At 47.0% G+C, this 15,391-nt stretch overlaps 1 protein-coding gene across 4 annotated transcripts in view; it reads right to left on the minus strand.

The window, feature by feature from the left end:
• Positions 1-3,325: 3,325 nt before the first annotated feature.
• Positions 3,326-15,391, minus strand: part of LOC119464568 (mitochondrial uncoupling protein 2) — a 104,267-nt gene continuing 92,201 nt past the window's right edge. For all 4 annotated transcript variants that reach the window (XM_049656454.1, XM_049656455.1, XM_037725584.2 and 1 more), the window contains 6 exons: positions 15,054-15,275; positions 14,425-14,579; positions 12,717-12,924; positions 11,685-11,900; positions 7,297-7,579; positions 3,326-4,902 (listed from right to left, as the gene is read on the minus strand). In XM_049656454.1, coding sequence (XP_049512411.1) covers positions 4,710-4,902; positions 7,297-7,579; positions 11,685-11,900; positions 12,717-12,924; positions 14,425-14,547 — 1,023 coding nt within the window. In that variant the 5' untranslated portion in view covers positions 14,548-14,579; positions 15,054-15,275 and the 3' untranslated portion in view covers positions 3,326-4,709. The remainder of the gene's footprint in view (positions 4,903-7,296; positions 7,580-11,684; positions 11,901-12,716; positions 12,925-14,424; positions 14,580-15,053; positions 15,276-15,391) is intronic.

Raw genomic sequence — 15,391 nt, forward strand, 5'->3', positions numbered from 1 at the left:
AATAGCGCTATTGGACGCCGTTGACACCGACACCCTATTTTCTGCGACATGGGGCCCGATCAAAATTTAGAAAGGCTCGTTTTTCACATTCCCCTCAATGTTGCCTATAACCAAAGTACAGCCAAATACAATCAGAATTCAAGGATGCTTAAGCTTCGCCTTTAAGAGTGGAACGCGATAGCATTCAATGACCCCTGGCTGCTTATCAGGCTTTTTTCTTGAATAATAAAATTACATTCCGACGCTATCACGTCTGTAAGTTGCGGTTCAGTCGTACTTTACGATTTTTCTGACGGATTTTACTTCGAGAAATTCAATTTCTGTTCCCGAACGCCTTGAGCCACGCGAAGGGCCCGCGCGGTCGGGGTGGTTCGGGATGATGTGGTTCGGCATGATTATGCCACCAGAAGCCGATGCTTACGCCGACGCCGACACTGACGCCAACACTGGCGCCGACGCCGGATTTTCTGCGACACAGGGCTCTTAACGCTATCGCGTTAAAATTCAGAGCCCTTCCACTACTATGAAGATGGAAGCCAGCGAAGCTGTGGCTATGGTGGGTCTGCTGTAGCGAATAAACCTACATGCTACCTGAAGGCATCAATGTTGCCGGATTCAAGCCCTCGTTATGTAATAAACGAGAAGAAAGGGAACCGAGGGGCCGGATTTTATTATTCACATCATAAGAAGCCAACAAACAATGACACCAAGTACAACATAGGGGAAATCACGTGCACTTACTAATTGAATTAAAGAAATGATACATTAATGGAAATGAAAATGGATGAAAAGCCAACTGGCCGCAGGTGGGGGACGACCCCACGTCTTCGCATTACGCGTGCGATGCTCACACCACTGAGCTACCGCGGCGCCGCTCTCCCATCCACTTTCTGGGGCATTTATGTTTTTACTACCAGAAGTAACCCTGGGATGGATGCATAAAACTTTATTTAACTAACCCTGGGAGTTTTAGCCAGCGCCACCAGTCACAAACCTTGGCGGTGGAACATCCTTTCTGCCGCAGGTGTCACGAGCCCGTGATCTTTTCGGGTGAAGGCAACTAGTCAATAAACCCCCACATGCTACCTGAAGGCATCAATGTTGCCGGATTCGAGACCTTCTTTATCAACTACGCACCAATAATAAGTACAAGTAATTTCCCCTATTTTGTCATTGGTGTCATTGCTTGTTGGCTTCTTATACGATTAAAAAAAGCGGGCCGAAAATGAAAACGCCTATGTACTAACACCCTTGCGCGTGGTAACCCACGTAAGGAATTATCCCAGAGCTCTCCAGTACGGCGTGCTTCAAAAGCTGAGGCACAGCTACAGCACAGAGTCAATCCCATCATTTTACTCTCCTATACATTCTGGCAACAGCGAATGTTGTTCTTCTTTCTGGGGTTTTACGTGCCAAAACCAGTTCTGATTATCAGGCACATCGTAGTGGAGGGCTGGGGATTAATTTTGACCACCTGGAGTTCTTTAACGTGCACTACAACGCAAGCGCACGGGCGTTTTTGCATTTCGCCTCCATCGAAATGCGGCCGCGGCGACCGGGATTCGATCCCGCGACCTCGTGCTCAGCAGCGCAACGCCTTAGCTAACTGAGCCACCGCGGCGGGTAAACAGCCAATGTGCCTCCTCAAGCAATACCAGTTGTAGCGCGATTCCACTGCAAGTACTCAAAACGTCGTGTTGCTATACGTTTCATTTACTTTCATTAAATTTCATTCCGTATCATATCACTGCCGTAGTGATCTGTGACGGGAATGCAGCAGCGACAATCGATTTTTTTTTCATAACATTGCTTTCCCTACTCCTCAATGGTTCACGCTACTAAAGCGCCCATAACTACAAGTGATATGCCGGTATGCACGGTGTCGCTTACAACCCGACTATGGCGTTTGGCTTCTCGCCATAAGGTCGCGGGTTCAACTCCTGGTCGAACGAGATATGGTTTGTTAGGAAAGACGTAAAAACCAGACAGGTGGCCGCCTCGAAGTTATTGCCCCAACTTCCCGTGACGCCAAGATAGACTACATTGCATTCTAAAGAAGCCAGAGACTTGGCAAGTTTCAAGAACTTTCACTCGGCCACAACGGCCCAAATACGAAAGAATATTTCGAAATCCATGACGTCACACTTACGTACGGGCGCTGGGATTTGGGTGCAAAATTTACGAGAAAATCGAATTTGACATTCATTTTCTTATTGCGTAATGAACCAATTACCGCAAAAGGAACGAAAGTGCAGTTTTGATATAATATATTATCAACATAAACTGATTCAGTGTTTCTCTTTAGTGTCCCTTTAAAAACACGGAAGGGAAGAAAATTATCCGTGGCCACCCACGACTGTGTGTCTGTGTTGCCTTGAGGCAAAATCAATCGCTGTTAATCGACATATTGACCAGCTTTCAAAATAGAGGATTCTTCTATTTGAAGAATTCTATTTGAAGAATTGCAGAGCGTACTCTGTGCGAGTACGCTCTGCAAGATGAGATCATTTTGCATTAAAGGCGCAATGAAAAAAAATGTTATCAGTATTCGTGTCAAGTTATCCCAAGGGAATGATCAAAGAGATGGTTAAGATGCTTGAATATCCCTGTTCAAATTCCATGGCGACACATTCACGAAGAAGACGCACAATCCTAGCAAATAGAAATGGAAGACAAAGCAAGTAAAAAATAGAGGGCTTTTAATACAACCTTCTAACATGGCCAGTTCCCGAGCACCAAATAGTTGGTCACGGTGAGAGCATTACACTCGGTGTCGTCATCTCAAGTTATACAAACTCCAGGAAGCAAGTAATGTCAACTTGGAGCACGTCGCTGTGGCGATGCTCTGTGTTCAAAACGATGTTACTCACATGATCAGGCATTGTTACTCACATGAGGTGGTTGTCAGTAGGGTTAACACAATTAACCTAAAAGGCCCGTAGTCCTCAGACGAGGTTTATGATATGCGAAAACCTCCCGCTGGCGAGCAGGGGTAGCCTTTAGGGCCAAGTTAAAATGCAGTGAACGCGTGTCAACCGTAAATATATAATGACGACAGCGTCTCCATTGAGGTAACGTTTCCTGCTAGACAGATAATTTTCTCTGTCGTGACACAGACGTACGCTGAGATGATAAGGTCGTGATAAAGGCTGCACGCTTGCTTTGTTCTAGTTCTAGAGTAATTATAACTCATAATCGTGTATTTCCTTCTTAATATCGGGGAAGTACGATGGGTAATGGGTGATTTATTAGGCGAGATACACAGGCGTGACCAATCGCACTCAGACGTTATCCGTATGCAGTTTGATAATTCCGCATATCTTCCCATATATTTACCGTCGATTTCCAAACAAAGTGGTAAGGTTGCGTAACAGTCGACAAGCAATGGTATACGGAAAGCGAATGCAATTCGGCAATGCTATCGCATGCTCATCGCACGCGAGAGGCAGACGCTGACCTCTTGCCTAGCACGCATCGGCAGGAAAACATTATTCGAAGCTGTTATTTTGGGATCATGGCGTGACATCACGGCAGCGAGAACGGCTGCGGTAACTGTTCTCCACTATTTGCACGGCACAGGACTAGAGCCCCGGGTTTGAGAAAGCCACGCTCCTACGTGTTTATTTATATACGGAAACTTTCTTCCCTCATCATCAAAATCATTTGTCAGCTTTCTTCTCTGTCCTCCCCGATTCGTTCCCCTGTGCAGGGTATTTATATCCAGCGCACGCTCCCCCTATAAAAACCAACCTAGGCAGTATGCGGGTTGTCTATAGGCTACTTGTATGCCGCTTTGTGGTATTTTAGATTACTTTCAGCTGTATAGGTAATACAGACACTTTGTATACATCAATTGTTACCAAGTCTTTTTTTTATCTATTGAGTCCACAGTCTTGCTAGTGGGGAACTTGCAGGTAGCCTATACAAGTCGGAAAATAAAGTGTAATGCTACAAGTTCCCAGGCTGCCTACAGACAATCTATAGATTTTCTGGAAAGCCGTCTACAGACTTTCTATAGAGTATGTGAATTTTTTTTAAGAGCAGCTTGGCAGACCAGTTTGCCTTTCAATAATAAAGTATGTCTCTCTTTTCCTTCTTGAGCATTCTGGCCTCGTCGACAAAGTTTCACGTGAAAATGTAAAGCTTCACGTTCGTCTGCCAACATTCGAATAGGCACATCTTATCGTAAATTGTTAAAAAGAAAGCGTGAACACCTTTCCACAAGAGTGAAGCCAGTTGAAATGCTGTTCTATAGCTTTTTTTTTTCGCTGCCGAGGGCTAGAATCACCTAAAGACTTGATACTGACCAGTACGAACCATTCGTAATCTCCGCGAATCGGACTAGGCCCTACTACTAATTATGGTGCGCCGTGAGGTCAGAGTAAGCGTTTTTTTAGCTCCTAATAATTTATAGCACAGTAGGGTTGTCAGGAGGGACTTTCTTTTAGGGTGTGTAGACCTGCTCGGTTTTTTTTTTACTCTGAGGATATAAAAAATGCCTGTTTAGTTTTTGAAGTACAGTTCCGTTATTTTCGTATGTACTTATAATTTTGGTTCGAAATTGCCGTCGTCTATCGAATGTTCACTAAAACCCGCCACTGCGGCGACCTTAATTGTGCCCGCATGGCAGCCTATAGTGCGCACTCCGGTCTATCTCGCCTAGTTGCTTGACGAGTGAGGTGGGGAAGGTATATGTCATATGTACAGGGTTAAAGGATGATGGCGGCGCTGGGCTCGGCCAGCACCGAATAGCGAGAGAGATGTATCTTGTCCTGGCCCACGATCACGCAGTTGGACGAGCCGTCACCGCTGTTCAAGTGGTGGAACAGTCGCTTCAGCTGCTCGTACGTGATGAACATGCAGATGTTCCAGGAACCTAGCCGGACGAACGAGGGCATGAACCTGCGAGGACAAGAACAGACCATCGTTGAACAATACGACAGATTAAGCGAAACTGAGAAAAGGTATTTGGACATATTGCGACTTTCCGGCCCACAACTTGAAAACAAAAAGCGGGTGACAGGCAATAGCCTTGTTTACTAGGCTTTTGTTAGCATTATTGGCGTTGTAACTACCCCAGTCTGCGATGTTTTTCAACTGCAGACTGAAGGGGGCGTATAATGTAATCATTATGAAAAACAAAAACAAAAAAACACGAAGACATGCTTCTTTGAATCAGGCGGGAACCTGTGCTTCAAGAGTGCTGCAGGACTGACAGTGTCACGTATGAGACAAACGGCTTCTGTTAATTACCAAATGAGCTTATCAATTTGCAATTCTGTGTCCCACGATATCGTCACGTACAGTTACAAGGCGGCGATAAGAGCAAGTCACTGAGTTGAAGAAAAGCGCAATGACGAAAATTTTTTTTCACGCGACAGCGTAAAAGGCCCCGTGTCGCAGGAAATCCGGCGTCGGCGTCCACGTACGGCCCAAACAATCATCCCGAACAACCCCGACCACACAGGAGTGGGGCGCAGAGGCGTTAGTGAACTAATTGAATTTCTCAAAGTAAAATGCGTCAGAAAAATCGTAAAGTATGACTTAACCACAACCTACAGACGTGGTAGCGTCGGATTGTAATTTTGAATATACGAGAAAACATAATTCTCTTACGCGGAAACTCAAACACAAACCCATTTTCCGGCATTTCTGCCATAACAACAGCGGCACGCGGCGGTAAGTTCCTTGCAAAAACCCCATCTAGATGGCGCTCGCCTCCTCAGCATCGGCGCGCAGAGGCGAAGTTTGAGGAAAAAGAAAGCTGCAGTTGCCGGGAAGCCTGATAAGCAGCCAGGGATCTTTGAATGCTATCGCCTTCCACTCTTAAAGGCGAAGCTTAAGCGTCCTGCAAATTTTAATTGCACAATTTTGTACACTCACTTCGGAAAGAACATGACTTTCCAGAAGGGCACAACCATAGTTCGCTACCACTGAAGATTATTGGAATTTTATGTGTGAAAGGTTACGCTATACCACCATCCCTACCACACCACCCCACCACACAGTATTTCCAACGCTTGTCATCAAATGTCATCGAGTGAGGTTCGAACTATCACCCGTGCAGTAATCCTTGCTGCTATGCCAGAATGCACTTCTTAGAAGAAGAGGAGGAGAATGAGGATGGTGCTAGCTACGCGCCTGCCTAGCCTCTCGCCCTTTCCCTTTAACCTTTAACTGCCGGCTTCTTGGCCAATCCCCAGTAGTGGGTCAGCGCCACAAGTGAAGTAACAAGCAAGCAAGCAAGCAAGCAAGGATCTAGCCTTGCAGAGGCAAGCCGCAACGGCTCCTCCCGAGCGTCTCCTTCTGAAGAGCGCTGATAAATATGTCACGGAGTAAACCGCAGCGTTAGCAGGTGCAGCGCTTCCAAGACAGATCAAGGCGATTATAATCAGAAGAGGAACAATGTTTCCACTACATCAAGTTCACATCTTACCCCACAAGAATATTTACTGCATCGAATGTTTGGTAAAGTTTAGCATTAGCATTACTTGCTAAAGGCCACCACTCGCTAAATGGAAGGGGTAACTTTAGGTTCAACTTCAGGAGCAAGCGAAAAAAACTTGGAGGACGCTTAAGCTTCGCCTATAAGAGTGGAACGCGATAGCATTCAAAGATCCCCACTGCTTCTCACGCTTCCCGGCAACGGCAACTTACGTAACCGTAATGTTTACCGGCAAGCACTGGCGGTGCAGGTTGTGCACGGAGGCTAGCTTTCTGGTAGAAACGCGGCCTCTTGCGTGGGCCGATGTTCCGTTATTGTTTTGCACCTTTAATATTTCAGTCTGAGAAGGTTTAACATAAAAGGCATGCGCTGTCGGTGCTTTGTTGGGTGTCATTTGTTTGTGGGCTGCCATTCTCGAAATTCCGAGGAATAACTTTGTAAAGAATGTAAGACAAGGTGTGAGCAACTTTAGTGATAGAAGAGGAACTTTAGTGCCGTATAGAATATACCTCATTTATTTATTAAGCATTATCTTGAAATTTTGGACCATGTTACCACCTGGTTCGTGGCCAATCCCCCATAGTGGGCTTGTGTCATTAATTGACGCTTCTTCGTAATCATCATATTGGGCAATTTTCGCTCACGGCACGCCAACGCCGGTTACCACGCCGACACCGGATTTTCTGCGACACGCGGGGTCCTCAAGGCTGTCGCTTTAAAGCATATTTCCAGGAAATCCAGTGTCTCTGGGAGAAGACGACACCGATTGATGCTTTGACACTCATGCCAGACTTTCTCGCACTATAATGAGTTCGGTGTCTATAAGGGAAGAGCACGTGGGTTCTGCTCACCCTTTGTAGAAGGCAAAGAGTCCACCCTCGTGGAACATGCGCACGGCGCACTCGATGGCGCCCGAGTAGAGTCCCGCGCCGGCGTTCATGTATCGCGTCTTGACCACGTCCACGGGCGAGGCCACCACGGTAGCACAGAAGCCCGCTCCGAAGGCGGCCACAAAGTGACACGAAATGTTGTCCCCCAGCAGGCCCCGGGACAGGATGGCCTCCTTGACGCTGTCGTAGCAAACCAGCTCGGCCGCGTTGACGATGCTGTTGCGCGCGATGTTGGGAAGCATGCCTAAAGGGGGAAAAGAAAGGAAGCGAAAACAGAAGCATCAATACACTGATTGCCATGAGTGGCTTTCTCTCTCCCCCTCTGTAAATTATCACTGCCCGAGAACTCATAACGTATACGGTCTGCGTTCCCTATTATTTGTCGCTGTAAAAATTTGGAATGAAATACCCAGCTTCGTTAGAAAACTTCCAAATGCTGTTCCATCATTAAAATATCACTTTAAATCATGTATCTAGGATTACCTATTTTTGCTTTTTGCTTTGGATTGCAATTTATGTTGACATTTACCGTATGGATCCAAAACTAGCCACATAGGCTAAGGATCCAGACGATATACTGTCAATCGTTTTGTATTATATTATGCTTGAATTAAGATTTTTTTATTTTTCTTTTTACCAAATGAGCTAACCAACTTGCAATTTTATACGCTCCAAGTCTCTGTCTAGTTGCTGATCAATCGTGTGCGACACCTGACAACACTACTGGCCACCACATGTCAGATTACCCTGTCCTCACATGCTTCTCGAAGATAGCCCAGGATATAATCGTTGCCTCCCCAATGCTGTCAATCCGTCTCGCCTTCAACCGGCTCCTTCCTGTAACTTCTATCTTTTCTAGCACCAGGATCCTCTCCACACAATTCTGCCTTGTCACGATGACAGCGAAGTGCATATGCACAATGCTCTCTTATCTTGTTCAATGGAACTGTCAGTGCCCATTTAATTTACATTTATGCCATTCCGAAGGTCGTTGTTTTTGGGCACACTCTGATGTTCTTTGAGCTTTCTATAGTGTCCGCGGAACCATTGCAGTCACGCGCCACTTAAGATCCCCCTCTATAAAAAATGGGCAAAAAAAAAAAAAGCTCGCGATTTGTGATGACCTGTCCCTGCGTAGCTACTTTCTCCTGAGGGATAAAAAGCAGAGTTGACGTACGTGAAAGAAAACTGCCGACTATGCTTTCAACTGAACATGACATCCGTGCCTTTATTCCCAACCTAAAATAACACGTAGACCCTACCCTAATAAAGTTTTTCATCCATCCATCCATCCTATCAAAGATGTAGTCTAGATAGCTGAAGATATCTTAGTGGTTACCACCACTCTTAGTGTATGTATTTGTTGACGGGCTTTAGTGTAGAAACAAAAAAAAACAAAAAAAAACACTCCGGCCTTCGACGGACCTTTGAGTGAGTTCGAGACAGAAAGACAGACAGACAAAAAACTTTTATTCAGTTCCTGAGGAACTGCGTTGGGACGCCCCCTTTCAGGGGGAGTCGGTAGCAGTCGCGGGCCGCTCCCACGCAGGGACCGGAAGACCGTGGCCCTCCGCCCTCTCGCAGGCCCTCTGGACAGCCCGAAGTTGAACCGAGAGGTCGCCGCTTTTAAGGGATTCCTCCCTGTCCTCTTCGTTGTTGAACTCTGTGTCGCGTAACGTAGGACATTGCCAGAGCATACGAGCGAATCAGCAGCCCGCCTCTCCGCAGTCCGGACATTGCGGTTCGATGTCGGGCGAGAAGTGACTAAATCTGCCCCTCGAAGGGAAATACCCCGTTTGGAGCATCCTAAAGGCCGTCAATTGTGATCGAGTGGGTATAGGGTGAGGAAGTGGAAAAGCCCTCCCAGAAAGAGCATAATCACTCAAGATCTCGTGGAGAGTGAGGAGTGAGTCCCTGTACCTCCCGGCGTCCCCACCTTCGAATCCGCCGGGACCGCCGCGGTGAGCGAAACCTCGCGCATGGTCATGGGCAAATTTATTGGCGTTGGGAACATCGGGATGTGCGTTGGCCCCCATGTGGGCCGGGAACCATTTTATGGTGTGAAACCTGGCAACCCACTCGCTGCCGCGGATGGCCGCTGCCTCCCGCGAGATCGAGCCCGAGGAGAAAGCGCCAGCTGCGGACCGCGAGTCTGTGAGTATATTTGGACGCGACGGGTCCTTCATTGCTATAGCAATGTCCATTTGCACAGCCAGCGTTGCCGAAACATTTCGAACCGATGCAGAACATAGGAGTTTGCCAGTATGGTCGACAGAAACCACTGCGAAGCAATCGGAACGCTCGTACTGGGCTGCATCGACAAAGGCTGCGAGATCCCGACTATCTGCAACCGATTTTAATAAAGAACGGGCCCGAGCTATGCGGCGCCCTACATTGTATTGCGGGTGGACATTTCTTGGAAGTGGAGCTACCGTAAACGTACCTCTGATTGAGTACGGTAGATTTAACACTTGATGGAGGACTGTTGCCGGCGAGGGTACAAGCAGGAGGACGTAACTCATAAACGATTAAGTGTAATAATGAACTGCACAAGCACTTGGATGATCGCCACTTATTCGCTAAGGCGTTGAGTTCCCGTCAACAAGTTTCGATTTCTCGTGCTACTAATGTCCGCCTCTTCGAATAACCCAGCTCAACGATAAGAATTGTGCTACCTGCCAGAGGCGATTTTTAAAACTTCCGTAAAGCTTAATTTTGTACACCCGATATAACACAGCATCTACCACTGCCTCTGACGCTGGAGCAATCTGCAGCCGGTCGCTCGACCACTCGACAAGTGTGATTCACACTGTACGGTACGTTGTTATTACTAAGCGAAACTATTTTATTAGGGAGCAGGAACCTCATCCAGTTAACAAGGTAGTCACGCAATGTATCTACAGATAACAATTTGATCGCTTGTCAAAGTAGACTGCACAGTTTATTCAGCAACAGAACGGTACCCACGCTGTTAGGATAGTCATATGTTTCGTAACTATTCATTGCTATAGAGTAGCATGTAAGCGAAACTACACTGGCTTGGCTGAACACTCTGATGTTTCAGTAAAGAACTTTCTCTCTCTCTCTCTCTCTCTCTATTGCTGCTAAACCACAGCTTAGAATTACAAGGAGAATGCTGTAGTAAGATCAAACTAGCGAAACGAATTTTCAGCGTCGCACAACTAGTCTCCGAGGCTGACTGTAGGCTCAAACACGCGCGAACACATCGCGCTGGGTGCTCCGGCACCTCAACGCCAGCGGAAACTATGGACATGCCTACTTAAATATTCAGTACGTCTCACAGAACCGTTTCCCGCGTCGAGGACGCCATCTTATGTTAAACAGACCACGCGGGCGTGAAAAAAAAATGCAGCAGATCCAACTAGTTGCGAAGCTTTGTATGAGTGCATAAAGAGCCGAAACACGAGTTAGTCTGCATTGGATGTCCGCAGAACGTGGCACGCAAGGCTTTGTTCAGGCATTGTAGAAAGGCTAATGTAATGTGGCCGCCGCTGCCGCAGATGCGCGGAGGCGAGCGCCATCTGATGGTGCTGCAAGGAACCCAGCGCGGCCAGCGGCGGTGACGTCAGGCGCGACCTCCACTGTTATTGGTTGGCCTATTCGGCGACATCTAGAACAGCCACGAAGCTACCACGGTCACGCAAACTCGGCGATGTTCGCACAGGAAAACTTCGCTTTTAAAAAACGACCTGCAACTGCCGCCGAGCGTATATACTCTTGGCGGCAGTTATAGGTCGTTCTTTAAAAGCGAATTCGGCAACATTGATGCCTTCAAGTAGCACGCGTGGGTTTACTGAGCAGTTGCCTTCCCCCAAAAAGATCACGTACTCGTGATGCCTGCGGCAGGAAGGATGTTCCACATCCGCCGCCAAGGATTGTGAGTGGTGGCGCTGCATAACACTCCCAAGGTTAGTTCCAGTAGTAAAAAACATAAATACCACAGAAAGTTGATGGGAGAAAGGTGCCGCGGTAGCTCAACCGGTAAAAGCATCGCACGCGTAATGCGAACACGTGGGATCGGTTGCCCACCTTCGGCAAGTTATTTTTTCATCCACTTTCATTTCGATTAATTTATCATTTATGTATTTCAGTTAGTAAGTACGAGTAATTTCCCCTATGTTGTCCTTGGTGTCCGCGTTTGCTGGCTTTTTCTGATATATATATATATATATATATATATATATATATAGAGAGAGAGAGAGAGATTTCGCTTTCGTCATCGATGCCTGATATGGTATATCGTCGTCACTCCACTCCAGGGGTGAAGCCCACCTCGTCCAGGAGCCACATGAATACCGAGAAGACGCACCAGGAAGGAGATCGCTCACCCTTGTAGAGTCCTCGCATGCCCTCTTCTCGGCCGATGGTGCGGTACGCCTGGAAGGAGTTGCGGTACCGGCGGGGCGCCGTGCCGGACTGCGCCTGCATGCGCACCTTGACGACGTCGGTGGGCTGCGCCATCCCCACGGCCAGCGCGCCCGTGGTGACGGCGGCCAAGATGCGGACGCCCAACACGGACGCAGAGTTGCCGCCCTTGTTGTGACCTGCCCGCGTGGGGGATGGCGATCGATCAGTTATTGCACGTGTGAGTTAACCACTCGATCAGTTATTAATGCGAAAGCAGTATACGGCTCATGAGGCGGAAAATACGGCGTTGGCGGCGGTGGCGTGACCACTGATGGTCCAGAAAGTCAAGTGAGCTAATCGAGGCAACTGATGAGGTCACTTAAGGCAAATTTAATTGAGGCAAACTTAATTAAGACAGAGTAAAATAAAGCGAGTTAATTAGGGCAAAGATAATTAAGACAGTGTTTAATTAAGATAGAATAACGGCACTCGAACTCACGACCATTCGTGGGAGTCAAACCCACGACCTTTGGTGTTAAGATGAAGTTAGTTAAGGCGCAGTTAATTGGGACAGATTTAATTAAGGTACAGTTTATTAAGGCATTCGAACCCAGGACCTTAGGTGGGAATCGTACTCATGACCTTTAGTGTTAACTAATGCCAAGTTAATTATGGCACAGGTAATTAAGGTCGAGTTAAGGCACTCGAACCCACAACGCTTTCGCATTCATCCATGTAGGGATAACTAAGTGCCCCTTGAATTTTTCAATATGTGAACTAGCCAATCAATCAGTTACCGTCCGTCCATCTATACAATGAACAACTTTGCCATGCGGAGCGAGATTACTGGTGGTGGTGACGGTATAAATTGACGAAAAAGAAATTTGCGCATTTCAATTGAAACAGATCGATCGGGGACTTGGTTTATTCACCGGGTCGTGTCAAGCTATCATCTGCGAAAACAACTGCGCCACTGTACAAAACTATTTAAGTCGGGCACCAAGTGCACACACCAAGGATGGCCATGCTGTACGATTCCTTGACGGTGTCGTAGAATCCGATGCGCACGGTGGCGAAGCAGAACTGCCTCTGTAGTCCAGGGCCGAGACCTCCATACAGCCGGGTGGGTCCTTCCTGGCGCGCGATGGTCAACACGGTGCCCAGCACGCCACGGTACTTGAGGCTCGACCGACTTCCGCCAGTCGTGCCCTCGCCCTGGATCTGTAGTATTAGACAAGGAACGAAATATGAGCGACGCTCATTGACTCGTTCAAAGCGAAGATAATTTTTTCTGCGATACATTGATTTAATCACTCCCAGAGTTTCCTCCTACTTCTCTCAGACCAAATACCAACTACCGCATAATATTGCTAATATATATCTAATAGGTGATTTCCAGGGTTGCACAGCTCTGCGGCCCGATGATGTGGTATCAGGATATCGACAACACTTATTGATCACGGGTATCGACAATGAAGTCGTGTCGTTATTAGACAGTACGTCGCGTAATTACGTTGATTCCCAAATCGTTTGGGATCTTCGAACATTCTTTTTTTTTTCATGACCCTTGCACTGTAGCGAAGAAATAGGATTGCGAACGGGTTTGACGTCTCAAAGCAACAGCTCAACTGTATAAGACATACACTAGTGGAGCATAAGACTAATTTTGATCCCGGGAGACTAACATCTACGTTTAGGTGCACCTTAATTGAGTAAATCATGGTCTTATTTACTCTAATTTCACCTTAATTTAGATACACCAGCATTCTTGCCTTCCGTCTCCAGGAAAAGCAAATAACTCAGAGAAAGGTACACCGGCCTGTGTGAACACTTCTTATGGGAAGCCCTTTCCAATATGCCTCTCTATCCCTGTCCTCTTTTCAACCCATATTTTCCTTAGTCCAGTGGAGGGTAGCCAACCGGAAACTTCGATCTGGTTAGCCTCCCTCCCTTTCCTTCTTCTTCTTCTTCTCTCTCTCTCTTTCCTTTGAAGAAAAGGTTAGCTTCAGGCACATGTTCGTGCGCCGGCAGCTAGGCTAACCTTTTTGTTTTTAATGAATGTTCTGTCTGCCCCAAATGCAAAAACGTCCGTGTCCCGTGCATTGGGGGGCACGTTAAAGATCCCCTGATGGTCAAAATTAATCCGGAGTTCCCCACTACGAATTACCTCATAATAAAATAATGATTTTGGCACGTAAAACCCCAGAATTCAATTGTTCTGTCTGCCTCGTGCGCTTTAAGCGATTAAACTGTGAATTACATAGCAAAGGTATATGTTGCACAGCAAGGGTAATGTTTAGCCGAGTGGCAATATGCTAAAGTTACCAGGTACGAAGTAACTATGAGTGAGTTTTTGGATGCGATTCTGACATACCCATAGCACTTCAATCCTTCAAATTGTGTTACTTTCTACATTGATTTGAAGAGAGGATGCCTAATAAAAGATGTCATTTTACGTCCACAAGAATTGATTTTTTTTGTACTACAACTATCATTAGAACTGGATGAACGGTTGCCCAGTAACATAAATATCGCAGCACCATTCCGAGTATTTGTTAATAAACTGACAGTGAACAAGAAGGTAAAGCAACTCACTTTGATTGCCACCGGGGAATGTTTTCTATCAATTGCTATAACATCGCAATAGGCGCTTCTTGCGGTACCAAGAAAGCAAAAAAAAAGTTCTCTTCTGTTTTTAAAATTCAACGCACTTTGCCTCACCTGCAACCGCACCTTGGCCACATCTAGGGGGAAAGTAATGGCGTCTGCTATGCAGGCAGCCGAACCAGCACAAGTCAGCTTGGCGGCCAAGCCAAGCTGTAGCTGTTGGCTATTTGCGTTCATGGCGGCAAAGGCGCGAACTTCTTCTGGTCGACCTGCGAGGAAGATTCGAGAAAGTTGAGAAGCCGTTAAAAGCAAGATACGATGTCTGTCTTTCTTTTTTTCTCGAGCTACGAAAGGGTACATTCAGTGAGAAGGGCATAAGCCACGTTTACACGAACCCAAGAAAGTCGGATTCGTTATAAATCGACTTACACCCTCTTTCGCTTTTAAGGGTGATCATTATTTTACAGTGTATACTGCGGGTTGCTTACAGAAGCAAGTGTCGACAGAACGCAGCAAAAAATTCACGTGCGGCTGTCACTGCACCACATTGCATTCCACATTTTGTAAACATTGTATTTCATTACTGCCCTAACTGAGACGATGTTGATCTTTACCCGGTAGTTACCACAATAAAATGCCTGCGGCGACGCCTTGAGTACACTGCCACAAATTGTCCATTTACGCTATCGCCGTTACACCGGTGCATCCTTTTTTTTTTTTACGCCACCACCGCGAGTACTTACCGGAAGAAGAGCTGACGGAATGCAGCGAAGTTCACAGGGGCTGTCACTAATGCCCGCCGGGGAAGACGTTTGTTAGGAATTTTTGCGGTAAGAAGGCAGGGGCAATGGTATGGAGACAGCCAGGGACTCCTGCCAGGCCGCCGTCCGCACGGGCCTCGGGTCGGTTCGAAAGATGCTTTCTTCCGACACGGGGAACCTCTCTACCATAATACTCGAGCTGACCTGCGAAGAAGCACAAGAACAAGCGTCGTCGATTAACGCGCGAGCGGCTTCTGAGCGGATGGTTTCAGACGACGAGAATCAGCCGCGAACTGGTGAGCAAAGTGCGACCACTCTGA

This window comes from Dermacentor silvarum, chromosome 9 (genome assembly GCF_013339745.2).
Source record: "Dermacentor silvarum isolate Dsil-2018 chromosome 9, BIME_Dsil_1.4, whole genome shotgun sequence".
NCBI lineage: Eukaryota > Metazoa > Arthropoda > Arachnida > Ixodida > Ixodidae > Dermacentor > Dermacentor silvarum.